The sequence below is a fragment of the Daucus carota genome, chromosome 7 (genome assembly GCF_001625215.2).
Source record: "Daucus carota subsp. sativus chromosome 7, DH1 v3.0, whole genome shotgun sequence".
Classification (NCBI taxonomy): Eukaryota; Viridiplantae; Streptophyta; class Magnoliopsida; order Apiales; family Apiaceae; genus Daucus; species Daucus carota.
Window position 1 is genome coordinate 1560142 of NC_030387.2, and position 17777 is coordinate 1577918.

A 17777-nucleotide genomic window follows, 5' to 3' on the forward strand; every position below is an offset into this window, starting at 1 on the left:
AGCACAAAAACTAAGATTTCAGTTAGCATCTTTGAAAGGAAAAAATGATGGACTTTCAACATGGACTATGTTATATTAACTTTTTATTATTATAAAAGGTGAATATTTATAAAGAGATTGCAATATTTTGAAGAACACAGAATAAGGTAACTGAAAGGATATTCTTACTTAAAATATTTTTTATTTTAAACTTATTAATTTAGAATTCGACATGTAACTAAATCTTCTTAAAAAAATTATAGATATAAGATTAGTGACAAAGACATCAAATTTGGTGTTAGAATATGTATCTAAATGATGTAATTTTGATGATATATGAATTCAAAATATTATAACTTGTGATATAAAGGTGAATTGGAGGGAAACTCTATATTATCAATATAAAGTCAATTAAATATTAATAAAAAGCATTTATGAGACCTACTAAAAAGAATTGAGTTATAAATTTTACTTGGTTAAAATAAAATAACACAGAGAAATAAGTTATATATATTAAAGTCTTATAACTATAATTTTAATATGTCATCAATCAATATATAACATAATAGTTAAATAAAATGATTCAAACTACAATTAAATTAATTAATATTTTACAATTTAAATTAATAAAATATAATTAATTATGAACCGGATAATCCGACGTGATATGGTGAAAACCAATATATGACTAAACGGGACTAGAACAAGAATAGTTTTTCTATAATTGAAAATATCGAATACCTGATTTGATCTTTAGCAATTTAACATGATATGCTACGTTGCTCAACCAAGAAATACGAGTATCAAAATATTTAAAAATGTGAGATTGCACAAAGCTAAAAAAATAATTACAAAACTAATTAAACTAAATATTTCATGTTTTCATGAACTTCATGGGGTCTAACTCATATCCACTCTCTTTTTGCGATTTTGAAATTCCATAAAATCATTTTGAGATCAGGTTTATAACAATTACATGATAAATCATTAAAATTCTTAATCAACAAGCTCAAAAAACTAATGATAAAAAATTGAAATTTTATAATGAGACAATATCATAACATACTGTATCAAAGTAATAATCATCTAATATAATAAATTAACAATAAAAATCTAAGATATTGAAATACTATATAATTGATAGGAAAATTAAAAGGGTAAGCCACATCAAAAGTGTCATAATTTTTTTAGGTACAATTATAAGATTAGTAATTCAATTAATGCTTTTATAATAAAATAAGGTACGGGTCTTTTTACACCATCATGAACATATCACTTAACTATTACGCAAACTTACGCTCAAAAAAGAATAAATAAATGTAAAATAACACGGACCACACATCTTCATCTAATCAAGATTTAGGATATCGTAATTCAAATATCAAGACAAGTTTTCATCAAAATCATGTTATATTAGATCAAATAATTTAATTTTTTTTTTTAATTTAATTTAATAATTTTTAACAATAAATTACAAATAGTTTTAATGAGGTGTAATATATTTAAAATCTAAAAGTTTCAATATTAATTTCGAATATAATTTTTTAGTTTGATCATAAATAATATCTTTGATTATCCAAGTGTATATATAATTTAATTACTACCTTCATCCCAAATTAGATGCATCGACTGCCTAGTTTGTGAATGAAAATTTCATATTTTAATTTTTATTTGTAAAAATAAAATTTTAAAAATAAGGCGGGTAGCTATGCGGTCGATAAATCTTAAATTTTGTGCCCAAAGTCAACCAGGTCATTTTATTTGGGATGGAATGAGTATCATTTATAAGTAGTCTTAAACATAATAATCAGTTAATTATTAATATCCTTTTAACTTTAAGGAGCATTAAGATTATTATTATGCTAATGAGTTATACTAGAGAACATAATATCTCAATATTTATATAACACAAAACATGGACTTTAAATATTGGAGTTACGGATGTTCACGAACAGAGCCGAGCCGAGTTTTGATCGAACCAAGCCGAGCTTTAAATTTTTTCCTATCGAACCGAGCCAAGCTTTCTTATCGAACAAAAAATTGTGTTCGAGCTCGAGCTCGTTAACTAATGAGCCGAACACGAACTTGTTGACGAACAAATACGAGCCGAGTCGAACCAAGCCGAGCCAGAAAAAATAAGGTCAAACCACTACCTACTCTTAAAATAGCAAGCCAAATAAAATTTTTAGTGTGTTTTGATAGTACCATATTATAGTTAATATTCTCCTGATCGATTTGATATATTATATGTTGAATTCGGCATTCAATAACATATATATATATTACGAAATTATCCTGAAAATATTGCATTTTTTCGAGATTTAACGAGTCGAGCTCGAGCCAAACACACTAAAAGCTCGGCTCAAGCTCGTTTTCTTAACGAACACATTTATGTGCTCGAGCTCGAGCTCGAGTTCTTAACTAACCGAACAGATCCGTGCTTTTATCGAGCTCAGCTCGAGCTTGTTCGCGAACAGCTCGGTTCGTGAACAGCCCTAATTGGAGTGGTGGTACCTAAGCCCGCAACCTAAGGGCATCTCCAACCATCACTCTAAACTTCATATTTCTTCACTTTTAACTTTATATATAAAGTTATGCACTATCCTACTCTATATATGAAGTTGAACTTGAAGAAATGCAAAAATTGCTTTATTTATAAGATGAAGTAGTGATTGGAGTTGGATATGTCTGTTAAACAAACAGGCACTATATGTCTGTTTTTTCGATTTGCATGCTTTTAGGAGTTAACAGCTATTGACCTGGTCATTTAGTTGTGGATCGTCATTGTAGGGAAGACATGTAATAATAAACACAGACTCTATATTTTCCCAGAAATATAGTTCCTGGTTTCTAACTGTTTGTTTTGCTTTGGCAAACTTTCTTTTATTTTTCTCAGATTCATATAAAATTAAAAACACAAACACTCTCTCCCTCAATCTCAGCCATGCAGCTGTGCAATAACAGTACTTGTATAAATTCTTTGGTACGGTGGCTATATAGCGCTTTTAACTAACCATGATTTCTTGGCATGATCTTTACACGGTCATAACCGCGGTTTTTCCTCTTTATGTTGCTATGATTTTGGCCTACGGCTCGGTCCGGTGGTGGAAGATTTTCACACCAGAACAGTGCTCTGGCATTGACCGTTTTGTCGCGATTTTCGCAGTCCCTTCCCTGTCCTTCCACTTCATCTCCACCAACAATCCTTATGAAATGAACTTCCGTTTCATCGCGGCTGACACGCTACAAAAAATTATAATGCTTGTTGTCCTAGGCCTCTGGGCTAAGTTGAGCAAGAAAGGAAATTTGGACTGGATGATCACGATTTTCTCTCTTTCGACACTTCCTAATACACTCGTCATGGGAATTCCTCTGTTAATTGCTATGTATGGTGACTACTCAGGTAGTTTGATGGTTCAAGTAGTAGTTCTACAATGCATTGTTTGGTACACATTGCTACTCTTTTTGTTCGAATTTCGGGGCGCTAAGATGCTGATCATGGAACAGTTCCCCGAAACGGCTGCTTCCATCGTCTCATTTAAAGTTGATTCAGATGTTGTTTCATTAGACGGGCATGAATTTTTGGAGACTGATGCGGAGATTGGAAATGATGGGAAGCTACATGTTACGGTGAGAAAATCTAATTCTTCGAGAAGAGGTTTAGGTTTAGGTTCGATATCTGGAATGACTCCAAGGCCTTCAAATCTCACTAGAGACGGAGACAATGATTTTTACTCGATGACGAATTTTGGCCCGGGTGAAGTGTATTCGGCGCAATCTTCCAGAGGTCCATCTCCGAGACCCTCGAATGTTGAGGAAAATTGTGCTCTGCCAGTAGCTGCTTCGAGGTTAGGGTTTCATCCTGCACAGCCAGAAATTAGCTCAACTGGTAGTAACAAATTTTAATTAGTTCATGTAGTACAATGAATACTTATGCAAGGAGTTCATATTTGTTTTCTTGATCGTGCTCTAGAAAATGAGGAGTTTATTGGCGATACTATGAGCCTTACCCGTGCTGGTAGAGGCGACGACGAGGAGACAGAAAAGAAGGGGCACACGAGATCAGTATCAAGCTCTAGTTCTGGACTCCATCCTAAAGTCCCTATGGAACATGGTATTGGCACCGAAAAAATAATGCCTCCGACAAGCGTTGTCACCCGTTTAATATTGATTATGGTGTGGCGTAAGCTTATTCGAAACCCCAATACTTACTCCAGTCTTATTGGTCTGAGTTGGGCTCTAGTCTCCTACCGGTAAGTTGAAAGAATAAACTTTGGCATACATCATTCACTCTGTAAATGATTTGTGTAATGAATAAGGATGTACGTCAAGATTTATCAAAGTCGAAAATTAACATCACATACATATAAACTACATCATGAGTTCTCAGAAATTCATAAATGTAAGTCTTTTTATTGTAGGTGGGATATTACGATGCCAAAAATAGTGGATAAGTCCATCTCGATCATATCTGATGCTGGTCTTGGAATGGCTATGTTTAGCTTAGGTGAAAAATTGATTAACTATCAGTAACTATTTAAAAATGCTTGATCTTTTCTTCATTCAGAGAATCTTTATTTCAAGCACCAATAATCCAATTTCATGTCTAAATCATGATCCGACACAAGGGACCAACGCTATCTAGAATCGTGTCTTACGAATTTCCCTTTTCTTTCGATGTTTTCTTAAAGGTTTGTTCATGGCCCTTCAGCCCAAGATAATTGCTTGTGGTAACTCAGTGGCTACTTATGCTATGGCTGTGAGATTTCTCACAGGCCCTGCGGTGATGGCAGCAGCTTCCGTCGCTGTTGGCCTTCGCGGTACCCTGCTTCGTGTTGCAATTGTGCAGGTGAGCAATAGATATGTAGAGTGCCTTCACATAATGTATGATACGGCAAGTTAGGTGCCATATGCTTCTCAAATCTTTTAAGTGACTTCAAATTTGACAGGCTGCACTTCCACAAGGGATTGTTCCATTCGTGTTTGCGAAAGAATACAATGTATATCCAGCCATACTTAGCACCGCGTAAGAGCTAAATTCATGATTCCAATTATATTTTTTTTAGTAAATGACAAAGTGGTGGCCGTTGTTTTCCAAATTTTACAAGATGTTGGCTGGACTTTAAAAATTACAAACTGGTGGCCGGAGTTTACTTCCGCCTTTAAAAAAGGTGGCGGCCGTGAACCTCCGTTAATTTTCCTCCGTTAACTTTAAAAAATAAAAAAGTAAACGACAAAGTGGTGGCCGTAGTTTTCCAAATTTTACAAAATGTTGGTTGGATTTTCACCACTTTTTCATTTACACTTTTATTTTTGGAGTTAACGGATGAAGATTAACGGAAATTCACGGCCGCCACCTTATTAAAAGGCGAAAGTAAACTCCGACCACCTTTATGTAATTTTTAAAGTCCAGCCAACATTTTGAAAAATTTGGAAAATTACGACCACCACTTTGTCATTTACTCTATTTTTTTATATGTGATGTCGAATTCATTTTAGTTCTTGGAATAATGTTTCAGGGTTATCTTCGGAATGTTAATAGCGTTACCCATCACTCTTATGTACTACATTATCCTTCGGTTGTGACGAGATTCACTACTTATTCTGAGGCAAGTACACAAATGAATGTGGTATCTCAGAAAGACAAATGTTTGATTGAACAGGGCAATGATCATGGCTGCGGAATTAAATCTCCTGGTGACGGAACCAGAACTAAATGTTAGGGGAGCTCAAATTTGGAAGCAAAATATAAAGGACTGATTGAACTAGAGAGGGAGAGTCGGAGAGAGTAGGTTGCAGGCCTGTGGGAATTGGGCACAGGGAGCATCCCCTAGACCCCTTTTGATTCCGCCACTGAAATCTTCACAGTGAATTTAAAATTAGAAATTCAGACTAATATTTTAATCAAATAATGCGTTATATGCAAAAGATTTTCAACTTGCAGCCATAAATGCAAATACATACCTAGCTGTTATACAAACTGCAAGAAAAAAACTATAGTCTCATGCTTCATATACCGATCATGTTGCTAATCTAGAAAATTAGGGTAAGGTCAAATGTGACCGATAACTTTACATATAACAAATGCATACTCATAAAAGCACAGGTTACTAATAGTCTCTTGAAGTGCAACACCAGAGAATAACAACATGTCTATATTATATAATTAAATCAAAATATCAAAAATTTGGTTGATCGGTTGGTACCTGGGCCGAATTATAGACCTACTTATATAATCAATTATCTTTTTTAATTATAATTACTATCATTTAATATTTTCTAACTAAAAAAACTTTATTTTCTAAAAATAATATTGGACAACATAGCAACTATATCCTTTTTAACTAAAACGCATTATCTTTTTCAGATTCCTAACTAAAAAACCGATTTTTTTAAATAAAACATGTAACATACATATAAAAAAGATAATATTATTATATATAATTATTAATATATGACCGATGATATGTTTCAACTAAATACATTAATGTTATTTTCTATTACTCCATATATATTATCACTTTAAAAGTAATATCATAGATCTATACTATCTATTTATACTATACTTAAAACCAAAATATTAATTATTTTTTAGGTCGGACGAGTTTTATCCGAAGGAATTATTCTAAGGGTCTCCTTGATAAATTATATGTGTGCAAAGCTTAGTACAGAAGGGTCTCCTTGATATATAAGGTGTTGTAGACGATAAATTTACAAATGTTAGAAATTATATGTGTGCAAAGCTTAGTACAGAGAACAGTAAAGGCAATTTAAAAACAAGACATGTCTATAATGAGTAGCCTTAGGTGCACAATTATTGTGTCCATTTCAATTAAAACTCAACACATGTCATTATATACAAAATTTTGTTCACATTTATGTGCACCAAACATTTTCCTATCTATAATATACTCATCCCATTTAAACCTTCACTAGATTAGCTATTTTCCCAACACTTGTATAATGCAGAAAAGATGACAATGAACCAGAGGAGCTATGCATTGAAGCATTGTAACAGCCATTAAGAGCAGTGGCGGAACCAGAGGGGGGCTAGGGGATGCTAGAGCCCCCTAACCTCGAAAAAACAGTGTATATTTTTTTTCCAGCCCCCGCTGAATTAGTGGTGTCAATATAATTTCTTCTAGCCCCCGCTGAATTCTAAAAGTCATAGAGAAAGACTTATTGTGAAAGAAGTAAAGAGAAGGCACTTAATGTAAAGAGAGTCCAATAAACAAATACATTCAAATAGATACACTAAGAGCAACTCCAACAAACTCCTTAACTTTTCTCTAAATAAAATATAAGCAATCAACTTTTAACTATCTAAGAGGTAAAATTGCACAATATCTCCAACAATATTCCCTACATACGCTCTTTATCTATCTATACACTCTTAAGTTTTTGAAGAGGCGCTAGGAGCTTGTTCGAGTTCATTTCATCTCTGTTACTCTGTATTCTTCAAATTTTAGCTAAAGAGCCCGTATGAAGAAGCTTTTGGACATGCTCTCATAAGTCATACGCACACATTGACACAATTTTATCCAAAGGATTTCTCTTTACTAGACTTGGAGTTGTTGTCAAATCAGTTAGACAATTTTATCTATGTGAGAGCGGATAAAGATTAATATGGATTTCAAAGTATATGAAATCTTTATGTCATGATTGTTAAGAAACACAGACACACTGCTTATCCCTTAGTTTATCTTCTGGTTGAGTTAACTCTGGTTTTACCCGTTGTCATTGCTACTGTTGAGAGAGTTTTTTCCGCTATGAAAACAATCAAGACTTATAAGCGTAATAGGATGGGAGATGCATGACTGAATGATAGTATGATGATATTTATTGAGAAAGCTATTTAAGCAAGTATGGATGAAAAAAATATTTCAACCCCCCCCCCCCCCCAACTATTAGTCCTGGTTCCGCCACCGATTAAGAGACAAAAAGAGTACCTGAAACACATATATTGCGGGAATGAATGCTGGGGATTACGAGCATCATTTGGCCAAACTACAGCCCGGACAAGTAAAAGTCTACATGGTACCCCAGTCTGTTGATGAAGGATTCTTTGAAAATTTCTACCTAGACCAAGAATTCCAAATTCACATGCTCAAAATGGAACAGAAAGATGTTCCGCTACTTGGTGATCAAGATGAACCAAATCGTGTCCCAACAGACCCAGCAAGTGACCAGCAATCCAGCATGTTGATAATGCTGTAAGATCAAGTCTTGAAATAGATGTTTTCTAAATGAAAACAAATTATTTTTCTTTTTGTTTGTGTTTATATGTGTTACTAAAGTTATTGCATTATATTTTTCAGGTTTTCCTGCCTAATGGTTCACATGAACCCACAACTTCTGAGTCTTCGGACATTGTTATACAGAATTACAGATATTAAAAGAAATCAATGTACATTTATAATTTTTCCAACAAAGGATACTTGCTTATCAGAATTCAGATATAGAGAAAACCAAGCTTGAAATCCAAATTGAAATTTTAAAGAAATCGAAATGCAACTGCATACTAAAATGGAACTGCAACGGTACTTAGTGACCTGAGTTCCCAGAAGTACCAAAATGAAGGGATAATTAGTTAGGAATTTAAGAACTTGTCAACCTTCACATTTGTCCCTCTTGATAGAAACTTCATGCAAATCGGAGGTTTCACTCCTGCAAAAGCTAGTATTGAGCTTGGCAACGTCCATATCCCATCTCCACAGATCAATCCCGACGCAACTGCAGGGCCAAATGCATCGGCCTTAACTTTGTCCATCTTCTCCCAAACGAAAAGAATCAAGCTCCCAACACACATGTCAATAGCAAAGTATGATCCTAAATAGAAAGGAATTGCCATTGCCATTGGAAGTGGAACATACTTGGCCCATCTCTTGGGAGCAAAATCACGAACCCCATTGATCATGATTGCTCCAGAAAAGACTATGTAGCAGATTGTCAGGCAATTTTTTGGTAATGAAGAAAATCCCTCTACTCCTAAGATTGCCATGTTTCTGTATATAAGTGCATTGGGTGCTGGATAGTCGGATGTTATAGTCCCTATACCGTCGAAGGCCTTGTAGAAGAGCCAAAATACACATGGAGATATTACGCATCCCATTGCAGTTCCAATGACTTGGCTGACGAACATGGACCTTGGTGAAGCAAGGGTCATGTACCCTGTCTTGAAATCCTGCACGCGTTTGATTTTAATAATCATGTATCAAACAAGATTTTCTGAAAAAAATTGAAGGTTGCTTGATATTATGTGGGAAGAAAAGAATTATAATACAAACTCTGTACCTGTGTTAAGTCCGAAGCTGTTGAGACAATGTTCATCATCACCCCACAAGCAGCAAGACCTGCAAGAACTCCACCTTGATCTTTCCCTGCCCATGCCCCGATTGTGAAAATTGCAAGCTTCCCATAGTTTGAAGCAAGTGACCAGTCCGTCAGTCCACATCCATATGCATTGCAAAAAGCTAGTACAGGAGCGAAGATGTAGATGACCAATACATGGTACCATTTGAGCTGATGGAAAATTTGAGGAAGGATTGCTGTAGAGATGGCGGCAATTGATACATATCCGCCAAGGGCTAGCCATGATGGTATCTGGTCCTTGAGAAATAGTTGAGTTCTGCGCTGGTCATCAAAGGAAGCAGCTTCTGCTTCAGGGGAGGCTTTATCCGCGAGGGGGAGAATTGTGCTAGGCTCCTTGTTTTTAAGTTGTTTTACTAATCCTGTTGTAGTTTTGCCCAAAACTTTAGCAAAGTTGTAAAGTCCATCTCCCAGGATCATGGCAATTGCAATAAAAACCTGCAGTTTTTAAGCTTAATTTATTAGTTTTTGATGATAATGAAACCTTTGCAGGATTTTGTGCAACAAAACAATAAAAGTTTCTTTTCTTGCATTACCCTGTAACCTTGAATTCCATGAAGGCTGCTGGAAGGGAGGCCAGATTTGTACCAGTCTCCTTCTCTATTTTCGATGAGAGGCCACATGATACCCCATGAGAGAATAGCTCCCACTAACAAGGATATGTTTATAATGTACGGAGTAATCATTCCCACCCCAACATAAGTAGCAGAAAAGTCGAAGTAAAACCTGTCGAATGGCAAAGAAGATCAAAATCAACTTTTATATTATGCTTAAAAAAAGAAGTACCAAGGCATACCTGTTTTCATATGCTTTAAGCCCTAAAAAGGGGAAACTTCCAAATCCGCAATCACTTCCAGCAGTAAAGAACCACTGAAAGAAACTCCACAAGAAGCTGAAGGATAAGAACTTGCCTAATTCCTTGACTTGTTTCCTAGTATATGTATTAGGCATTCATCAAAGTCGAAAACAACAGAGTTCTTAACACCAAGGAAAGACTAACTATACAGCTGGGAATGATAAGAATCTTACTTAGCCAGCTTTGCACCCTGAGGTGTGTGAAAACTGTTGATAAGGTGAGCAGTTGCAGTACCACTTGGATATATCAATTTATAGTCTATGATCATAATCTGAAACAGCAAATCAAGTCTGCAGTGTTAAATAAAAAAAGAAACGAGTCGTATAATAATTTCATATCATATTTCTCTAAATTACCTTCCTAAGAGGCACAACCGAGAAGAGGCCTATGAAACTAACTACGAACAGAAAACCAATGATCCATCCCAAACTCAGAGTCTTCGTATTCTGAGAATCATTAGCTTCTGTTGCCTGTTTGCTAATTGTCTCACTCATTGCAAAAAGGTAGCTTCCAAATCCTCCTAAATTAAACATAACAAATACATTATAGGAAAGACTAAAGTATATCAAATTATAAAAAAATAAATTCTTGATCAGACAGGATCAATGCATTTACGAAGACATACCACTGAAAGCAATACCAGATGTCGCGACAACACATGTCTGAATCACTGTATTTTCCTGCCTGGTAAAGGGTACCTTCAACAATCCTGATTTATCCAAGAACGCGGTCCATACCTTAATAAAGAAAAATCCCAACAGCCCCGCGGAGACGTTCAGAGAAGGTATGATCCCTGTAGTCAAATTAAGCTTCATCACAATGACACTAAACAAAATCCCCAACACAAAGCTAACAACAAAGGCCCTGACAGTCAGCTGACTTCTCCATGTCGGAACCTCCTTGTCCTTAAAAATCATCTCAACTGAAAGTACTTCCTTCTTCTCATGATCATCTTTTTCTGGTCCATTTTTTCTTGCTCCATCCGGGTAGGCCTCATCGTCGCGAATGCTAGCCATTTTGATTAAAATTAGTGATCTGAGGAAGGAGGTTTCTTGATCAGTATCACTATATAAAGAGAGTTAAAGAATTTTTTTATGTGGAGTTGGAATGAAAAATACTCTGTTTTCAATTCACAGCTTTTGAAACGCAACGCTGTTGGCTGATAGTTTAGGCCAATGCGAAAGTCTTGAGTGTTGTGTGAATCTTAAATGCTGCTAATGTAACAAATGCATGTAGCTTTCAACGTATCTGACAAATTGACGCAATCCATATTTGTCAAAGTTGGTAAATTTACTACTTTTGCTCCAAAATTTATGTTGAAAGAAACTTAAAACTGCATATACTCATTAAATTGGTTTTTCTAGTATGTATAGAATTCTAGAGGTGAGGGGATGTATTCAAGTGAGATTTTAATGAATTTATTGAATACATGGGTCCATTATTATTAATGTGAGTTGAACTAATCATACTTTGCGAATTAGATTTGAGAAAAAATTTGAAAACAGTTTTTTTGGGTACCAATCATTTTCCTTTAATTTTATACGGTATCTACATTAAATGGCGCATAATCTTTAAAATTTAAGTACATTGATTCAAAATCTTAGTGATTTTGGTGAGAATTCAAAAAACTTAAAATATATTGAACAATCACACAAAATCCATCATTTATGATTGCAAAAAATTCATCACCGTTTGAATAATATCAGATCTTAAACAATACTAGTTGAATACCATCGGATTATAAGTATAATTTAAGATTGTGATACATTTTTAAATCCTAGTTGAATACACTCGGATTTCACCGATAGAAAGAAATCTTTTAAAACCTCAATTGAATAGATCTAAGGATATTTTGATTGGCTTGTACATCTTAATAACAGTGGACCCAACAGATATTAAAAATACACCAATCAAAATGAATTAAATGTATAGAATTTAATGTTTACGATATGCTCATGAACAAATCGATTAATAATTGATTATAAAATATTTGATATTTGATATTTTGTCTATCTAAATTCGTATTTATATCTAAAAATTTTGGATCGAATATAATAATATTTTATTTCATATATATATTTATTTTGAATATGATAATACTCATTTTATTTCAAATTTAAACACATATATTCATTCACATATAAAATATTTCAAATTTTTTTGATAGAATTGTGTAATTATCATTTTTTGTTATTCATGGCGGTCAGAGATTAGAAAGGGATTATTTATATTATACTCCCTCCATCCAATGAGATATATACATATGCGGTGTGGCACGGAGATTAAAAAAAATTTGTAATTTAGTTAAGAAAAGTAATAAAAGTAGGTATTTAATATATAAAATGGTGTAGTGTGAGTAAAGTGGTGGAATAACTAATATTTAATATATAAAATTAGTATAATGAAAAAATAATGAGTGTAGTTATATTTTTATATTATAAAATTTTATTACTTTTAAAATGTATATAATAGAATAGGACGTCTCAAAAAAAATATTCTATAAAAATAAATAAGACAGAGGAAGAGTCAGTATCAAATACGAACATTGTAGTTAATTACAGTGACGCACTATTGCTACTCCCCACATTTAATGGGTTATAAAGACTCCTAAAACGACAGTTGATCGCTGTAACTAACTATGGTTATACCGCATTACCACCGGCAGGTGGATAATAAATATTCAGATTTTCTATTCTCTGCTCAACCATACTAGTAAACTCTCTCTCTTCTTTTTCATTAGTCGATTAGTCGATTTGAATTTGTGCACGTAACTTGAGTTGTAAAAAAAACATACTTTTATAGATTATTTTTAAATTTTTTTCTGATTAAAAAATTAACATCTATATTTTTATTCATCAAAATAAGTGTAACCGATATGTATAAGTATAACCGACAGAGAGTTGTTTAGTGAGTTTAGTATATGTGACTCACTTGATCAGAAAAACACGCAAGTTAACAATGCTGGTTCTCTGAGCAAGTGAGCAACTGAGGTGGACTTGCATATAGCTGAGCATCTGCAAAGCTTAACTGATACTGTCCACCTTTGGACCAAGAGCCGAACCCGCATGAATTTGTTTTTGCGCGTCCTAAAAGCCCGGATACTAATGGAATTTTTTTGATTATTCAAACACAGGAGAATTGTCCTCAGATGTGGTGTCTAATGCATTAACACTACCCGACACGATCTTACTGCAATTTTAAGGTGTCCGATTAGTGATCATGCTGCTAATTGAACCAGACTTGCATTGACTGATTCCAGTAAAATTTTTGAACCAGACAACTATACAAGCACTTCATTACAATAGGATGTGCTAAAAAATTGGTCATTTTTCTGGCAAATAAACAACTAAAACATTGTTCCGCAGTGAACGATCATTCCATTCCTTTCTGGTTGTCTCTATCTGGTTCAAAAAACTCGAAAGGCCTAATTCTTTTGTAAAATCATCAGACATGAAGACAATTTGACAGTACAACAATCTAATTAACCAAACTTAAAGGGGTTTATTTAATCTTGATTTAAGTCTAAATAACATACTTAAGTCTTGAAGAACAGTTTGAAATGCTTTCAATCCAAACACAACATAGGTAAGAAAATAGTAACAACACATTATTATCATAGCTCTTAGAATTAAGAGAAAGCAGCCATCAAACTTCTCATCAATGGTTATCTTCTTCGGTATTTCAGGGCTTCCAAAGGATGGTAGTCTCGGCAATCATGGAAGTCACAACATATGGATCCATATTAGATGCTGGCCTTCTATCCTCAAAATAGCCTGAAAACACCATAAGTTTTTGTTTCAGTAAAACTATGCATCATGCAGAAAATGATTTAAGAATTGTGTGTCTATTAACTTAACAAGAATTCGGACATGAGAATGACTTTATAACTACGAGGTTATTAAGTTTTCTTAAAAATAACTTAGGGAACGTATGAATATTCCCTTCGATGACATGTAATTTCCCTCAGTCTCGCTATTTCAAACTTATATATTATTATTATTATACAAATGATTAAGTGATGAACCTTTTCGTTCCCTTTCTGTATCACGACCAACACGAATAGAAGCTTCCCTGTCCAAGACACCCTGAGATGTATAAAATAAATTCGAGTTATTTCCAGCAAAATCTTTCAGAATCTATTTTTCTTTTAAAATACTTAGCCTACAGTCTAGATATTTTCGAATTGAAATCAACTTAGAACTGAAAGATTTTACATAAGCGACTTACCCATGAGAAAGTGTGCATGTTAGACGTCTCGTGCTTGCCAGTTAACCTTCTTTCATTGCCATCTCCGTATGCTGACATGTGCTCCTTATGACGTAGACCTAATTTCTCTATCGCCTTCATGATCACATCAAACCCACCATCTTCTCGCATTGATTTGGTGCTGTGGTATATACAAAATATTGAAAAGTTCATATAAAAATTAAGCTAAGAAGATTCAAGATGGATCAATATCTTAAACATCTAATCAGAATCCATTGAGAATTCTGGAAACATGGCAGTACCTGAAGTTGGTATGTGCACCTGCACCGTTCCAATCACCCTGGAAAGTCATACAGATGATAGAGTTTGAGGCTTAATTAGTGGGAAAATGGACGTGTGAGTATTTAATTTACTGCAGCTAATTGTTTTTAAAACAGTGTTGTCATGAAATATTGGACCGCGCACAAATATAAAAACATATATAAATTGTACTAGGAAGCTGAAAGCCTGAAACTCGTAGCAGGATAGAATATTAGGACAAACCGGGATGGGTTTTGGGTCGAACGAGAGAACAACTCCAGCTAGTTCTGTGATCCTCTGATAAAAACAAACATTTTCAAAGTTATAGGCAAAAAAATATTTACACTTGACACATGATATACATTACTATATGGTTCCACATATTGATAGGATAGTGTAAATTGAGGTTCAGGGATAGATACCTCAAGAATGTAACGAGCAACCCATACTTGATCAGCTACAGCAATTCCAGCAACAGGTCCAATTTGAAATTCCCACTAATTATAACACATAAATCCTGTTAATTTTGGAAAATCCAAACAAATAACTAATGAAACATTCACCGAGGCAATCACAATACAGACTTGACCAGGCATAACTTCAGCATTGATGCCACTGATATTGATTCCAGCATAAAGGCAAGCCTTGTAATGTGCATCTACGATTTCCCTACCAAATGCCTTGTCTGCTCCAATTCCACAATAGTAGGGTCCCTATAATTTATATTGCATCAATAACGAGCATTTTGGAAAAATTGGTTTTAAATTCATTAGTACTATAGTATATATATGCAAGTATTAAGATAGTTCTCTGACCCGTTTACAATTTGCAGATCATTTACCTAAACAACGCAAAAACAAATGATCAAAATGTAATAAAATAGATAAGAAGGTGCACCTGTGGTTTAGGGAAACCACCGACTGGCCATCCAAGAGGCCAGTGGACATCCTTCTGCAGAAGAGTGTACTCTTGTTCGATCCCATACCTATTGAAAGCATTAAAACGACGTATTAGTCTTCATTTTTCACATTATGACAAAACACAGAACATAACATTATTCTCTATATCTCTGATAAGATTTAAGAATAAGCCAATTTTAACCATCAACAGGATACTTCACTGTCCCAACATATTTCAGTACACCATTTGGCAAATTTTTCAGACTCGAGAGTGTCAGCATTTACTTAGTTATATGACAACCTTACAATACAAAAAATAACAATAAACAAACGAATGCCAAGTGAAAAATTTCGTGTTATACCATGGGGCTTCAGCAACCACCTCAGGGTGACTTAAAATCTCAGCAGCCTTGCATCTTTTGTTTGTTGGTATCGGTTCTCCAGCAGGGGAGTAGGCATCGCACATCACCTATCATTTCATTTCAAAATCTTGTTATTTCTATCATAAGTAACAAAAATGCTACGCGATGGATAACATTGTTTCAAATTAATTAGCTAATTACCAGCACATTTTTGCCCTTCCGGAAGGGATCCCTGAATATTGCCTGGGGACTGAAATTTTTCATACAGACAAAAAATTAACTAAATGATCATAAATAATCAAGATTTATATATTTGCACAAGAGTTGTGAAGAAAATGCATACTAGATGACAATTTCACTGTCTTTGCCTGTAGCTTGGCCTGTGCTTGATCCATCATAGTTCCACTTTGGTAGTTTTGCAGGGTCGGATATGGGTCCCTCCAAAGTCTAATTAACAAAATTATCGCATGTTATAGTAACAAAAATCGCTAATTAAACTAGCGGCGAGAGAAATACTACAAATGAGTTTGGTCTTAAGTAGAAGTGAAATTTTAACTGGGCTAAAAAAAAGATTTAACATGTTTCCAAAATACTAACCCTTGCTTTGCTTCTTAAATCTGCTCCAGAACCTCCAATCCTGCAGTTACAAGAAATATAGCTTTGTTAACAAGAGTGTTAGAATATTATTTGGCCTTCAGATAATACACATATATCTGCGCCGGTTTAATCGGCAACGGTACAATTAATGAATCGTTCTTCTAGCACATTTAAATGAGCAGATTATTTCAAATGGGTGATTAAATCGGCAACTGTACAATTAATCAATCATTCTTGCAGAACATTTCGAATGGACTGATTATTTCAAATGAATCCTTATACAACACTTGTTGAATATTATTATTCCTTAATTTTTCTAGTTAGTTTGGTCTCCAATTGTACAATGAACAGATCATTTTAGAATATTAATTAATAAGTATTATTTTTCGAGAAGTTTTGTTAAGAAAAGAATAAATGACTCAAAGTTACATGAGAATCAATAATAACGACATCTAAATTTCATTGATAATAAAATTTTAAAATTAATATGATAACAACTTTAAAAACTAAAAATGATTGAACATCAGTTTCATGAGAATCAATAACAACCACTAACAAGAGCATCTATCATCTATTTTCATTAATAACAAAACCAAATGTTATAATATGATAACATCAAGAAATAATAATAATATGATAACATCAAGAAATAATAGTTCAACATGGGGAGAAGAGGAGTATTCGAAACTAGATACCATATATATTCCGCAATGATCGAATTTGGATTCTTGAAAAGATCAATGTGAAGAAGATGGTTGAGGAGAGACATGGCTTATAACTATCAAAGTATGGGAAATTCAAAGAGAGAAAATTTGGTTCTTATCAAAGAGAGAAAATTTGGTTCTTATCAGAAAAATGCAATGCTTGCTGATGTTAAATACTTCCAAGGTATCAACTACCAACCCACAAAATTTAAGACTGGATATACAGAGATATACACTGAGTGTCATGAGGTGATGAGAATTAAAACACTTGTAACCGTACAGTATAGTATGATGCATGTACATATCAGTTCTTTTTAGAAACGGACGAAGAAAGTCAAATTTTCAAGGGTCTGGTACTCGTTTCTGGTTGATAAGGGGGTGTTTTTATTGCTGGACATGTTTATAATATATCAATATGTGATAATGTATTTCATTTTAAAAAAATAATACACACATATATATATATATTCTAATTATAAAATTTAAAAGTAATACAAATTTATTT

The 17777-nt window shown here is 33.9% G+C and overlaps 3 protein-coding genes across 3 annotated transcripts; 1 reads left to right on the forward strand and 2 right to left on the reverse strand.

Moving 5' to 3' along the window:
* The first annotated feature begins 3112 nt into the window (after window positions 1-3112).
* On the forward strand, window positions 3113-5565 carry LOC108194391 (auxin efflux carrier component 3-like). The gene is given in 5 exon segments (XM_064081884.1): window positions 3113-4232; window positions 4401-4486; window positions 4671-4828; window positions 4929-5005; window positions 5499-5565. Coding segments are annotated over 5 exon segments (1428 nt in total). The 5' UTR covers window positions 3113-3192.
* Window positions 5566-8371: 2806 nt separating this feature from the next.
* On the reverse strand, window positions 8372-11381 carry LOC108195615 (probable metal-nicotianamine transporter YSL7). Its single transcript, XM_017362596.2, has 7 exons — window positions 10830-11381; window positions 10561-10724; window positions 10378-10475; window positions 10145-10279; window positions 9885-10074; window positions 9274-9786; window positions 8372-9163 (listed from the first exon to the last, which is right to left on the reverse strand). The coding sequence occupies exons 1-7, from the start codon at window positions 11218-11220 to the stop codon at window positions 8570-8572; spliced, it is 2085 nt and encodes a 694-aa protein (XP_017218085.1). The 5' UTR covers window positions 11221-11381; the 3' UTR covers window positions 8372-8569.
* Window positions 11382-13687: 2306 nt separating this feature from the next.
* Window positions 13688-17417, reverse strand: LOC108195175 (glutamine synthetase cytosolic isozyme). Its single transcript, XM_017362129.2, has 13 exons — window positions 17264-17417; window positions 16569-16608; window positions 16315-16418; window positions 16173-16221; window positions 15972-16078; window positions 15608-15695; window positions 15295-15423; window positions 15133-15207; window positions 14954-15007; window positions 14713-14750; window positions 14432-14591; window positions 14229-14289; window positions 13688-13977 (listed from the first exon to the last, which is right to left on the reverse strand). Exons 1-13 carry the CDS (start codon window positions 17335-17337, stop codon window positions 13886-13888), a joined length of 1071 nt encoding a protein of 356 aa, XP_017217618.1. The 5' UTR covers window positions 17338-17417; the 3' UTR covers window positions 13688-13885.
* Between the last annotated feature and the right edge of the window lie 360 nt (window positions 17418-17777).